We start from the raw sequence: 1941 nt of genomic DNA, 5'->3' as shown, positions 1-1941 counted from the left end.
CACGTAAACGAAAGCGAAAGTACCGTGGAGCTTTTATCTCAGGAGCGTGCGGATACCGGACAGGGTCTCTCGCTCTCACCCGCTCGCTCACGGGGTGTTCATATACGACAATATAACTTTTATTTTGTTTGGCTTCGTACGCTTCCTTCTGGTAGGCTTCGCGAATTGTCGTCGCGCCCTCTTGATATTCTTTTCGCCACCCCGTTTCCTCCGCATGGAGAAAAAAATCCGAGCAGTGCGAGGTTATTATTTTGGCTGACTCTATGGCGGCGCTCGGTGTTCTCGTTTTGATATAAATATTGGACGCGGCCAATGAAACGGTATCATTGATCACAGTGACTTCGGTAGGAACATACTTTCCAGCATCAACACAATGGCTTTCAAGGTACGGTGATCGCCCGAGAGTGCTGCAAACGTTCAAGAACTTTAGTGGAATATTTTGTGATAATAGTGATGTTGTTTTTAGTGATACTAATTTGAAACTATTTTGTTTGTGATTATAGTTCGTCGTTTTCCTGGCTTCGTTGGCAGTCGCCAGCGCTGGATATCTGGAGGCTCCAGTGTCGTATGCTGCCCCAGCTCACTACTCGCCAGCATCGGCTGTGAGCTACAGCACTCTGTCGCAGGCTGCTCCTTTGGCCAAGACCCTGACCTACGCCGCCCCAGCCGTGGCCAGCTATGCCGCTCCAACCTACAGCTATGCCGCCCCAGTTGCCAAGACCTACGCCTACTCTGCCCCAGCTTATGGAGCCACCCATGAGAGCACTGTCCGCTCCCATGATGCTACCGTCTCCCACTACTCCAAGGCCGTCGATACCCCGTACTCCAGCGTGCGCAAATCCGATACCCGTATCACCAACGAAGCCCCTAAACTGGCTTATGCTGCCACCTATGCTGCTGCCCCAGCATACGCTACCTACTCGCACGCCCCATCGGTTGCCACTTATGCTCATGCCGCCCCAGTTGCTGTTGCCAAGCAGGTGAGCTATGCTGCCCCAGCTCTCACCTATGCTCATGCTGCCCCAGCTGTTGCCACCTACGCCCATGCTGCCCCGGTAGTCACCAAGCAACTTAGCTATGCTGCCCCAGCTGTTGCCACCTATGCTCATGCTGCCCCAGCCGTTGCTACTTATGCTCATGCTGCCCCAGCTGTTGCCACCTATGCTCATGCCGCCCCAGCGTACACTAGCTACGCCCATGCTGCCCCAGCTGTCGCTACCTACGCCCATGCTGCCCCAGTCGTCGCTGCCCACGCCACCAAGACTTTGACTTACTCGCCAGCTGTTGAAGTTGCCCATGTGTCCTACGATGGAACCCACGCCCACTACGGCTGGTAATTCGCTGATCACTGATCCAATGATCCTGAAAAAACATCCCCTTCCTTAACTCTCAAAAAGCAAACCTCCCCGAGGAACTTTATTTATTAAACTGTTATGTTGTTAGCCGAGTTGAAACTGCAACAATTAGCACTCACGTTGTTTCTTCCCTTCTACGGGAAGAAATGGCCATGCTGAGTGCCAATACCTGTGTAAAAAGACCAATAAACTAAAACAGAACGAACTCCCCGTTTATCACTTGCAGAGTAATATCACACAACACCCTGCGCACAACAGCGGCGAAAAATCGAAAATGTCGATTCATCTAAACGCCTCGAAGTTGTTGTTGGTCTGTTAAACGACGGACGTTCCAATCCCTGCGGTGAACTGGTTTAATTGTCCTGCGTTGTACGTTTTTTTTTGCTCTAGCTGATAATTGTCATGATCGACTGCTATTGAAATAAATGTAGCCCAGCGGACAAGTTACGGTCGGCTTATACTAGATTTGTACACCCATAATAGCGCGTTCGACCTTGCCCCAATTTCCATTTCCACCAGGGCAATGCGGTGTCATGCAGAGAGGCAGAAATAAGAAATGTCATGCTAAAGGTTGACTGGCCATTTT

At 51.0% G+C, this 1941-nt stretch overlaps 1 protein-coding gene across 2 annotated transcripts; it reads left to right on the top strand.

Moving 5' to 3' along the window:
• The first annotated feature begins 281 nt into the window (after positions 1-281).
• Positions 282-1560, top strand: LOC129722264 (larval/pupal cuticle protein H1C-like). 2 transcript variants are annotated; one of them, XM_055675586.1, is made up of 3 exons: positions 282-385; positions 504-1099; positions 1130-1560. In XM_055675586.1, the coding sequence occupies exons 1-3, from the start codon at positions 374-376 to the stop codon at positions 1335-1337; spliced, it is 816 nt and encodes a 271-aa protein (XP_055531561.1). In that variant the 5' UTR covers positions 282-373; the 3' UTR covers positions 1338-1560. The 2 variants fall into 2 exon arrangements, with proteins under 2 accessions (XP_055531561.1, XP_055531560.1); XM_055675585.1 differs by having other exon boundaries at positions 504-1560.
• The last annotated feature ends 381 nt before the right edge of the window (positions 1561-1941 follow it).

This window comes from Wyeomyia smithii, chromosome 2, assembly GCF_029784165.1.
Source record: "Wyeomyia smithii strain HCP4-BCI-WySm-NY-G18 chromosome 2, ASM2978416v1, whole genome shotgun sequence".
NCBI lineage: Eukaryota > Metazoa > Arthropoda > Insecta > Diptera > Culicidae > Wyeomyia > Wyeomyia smithii.
This window is presented reverse-complemented; position numbering and strand designations above follow the sequence as displayed.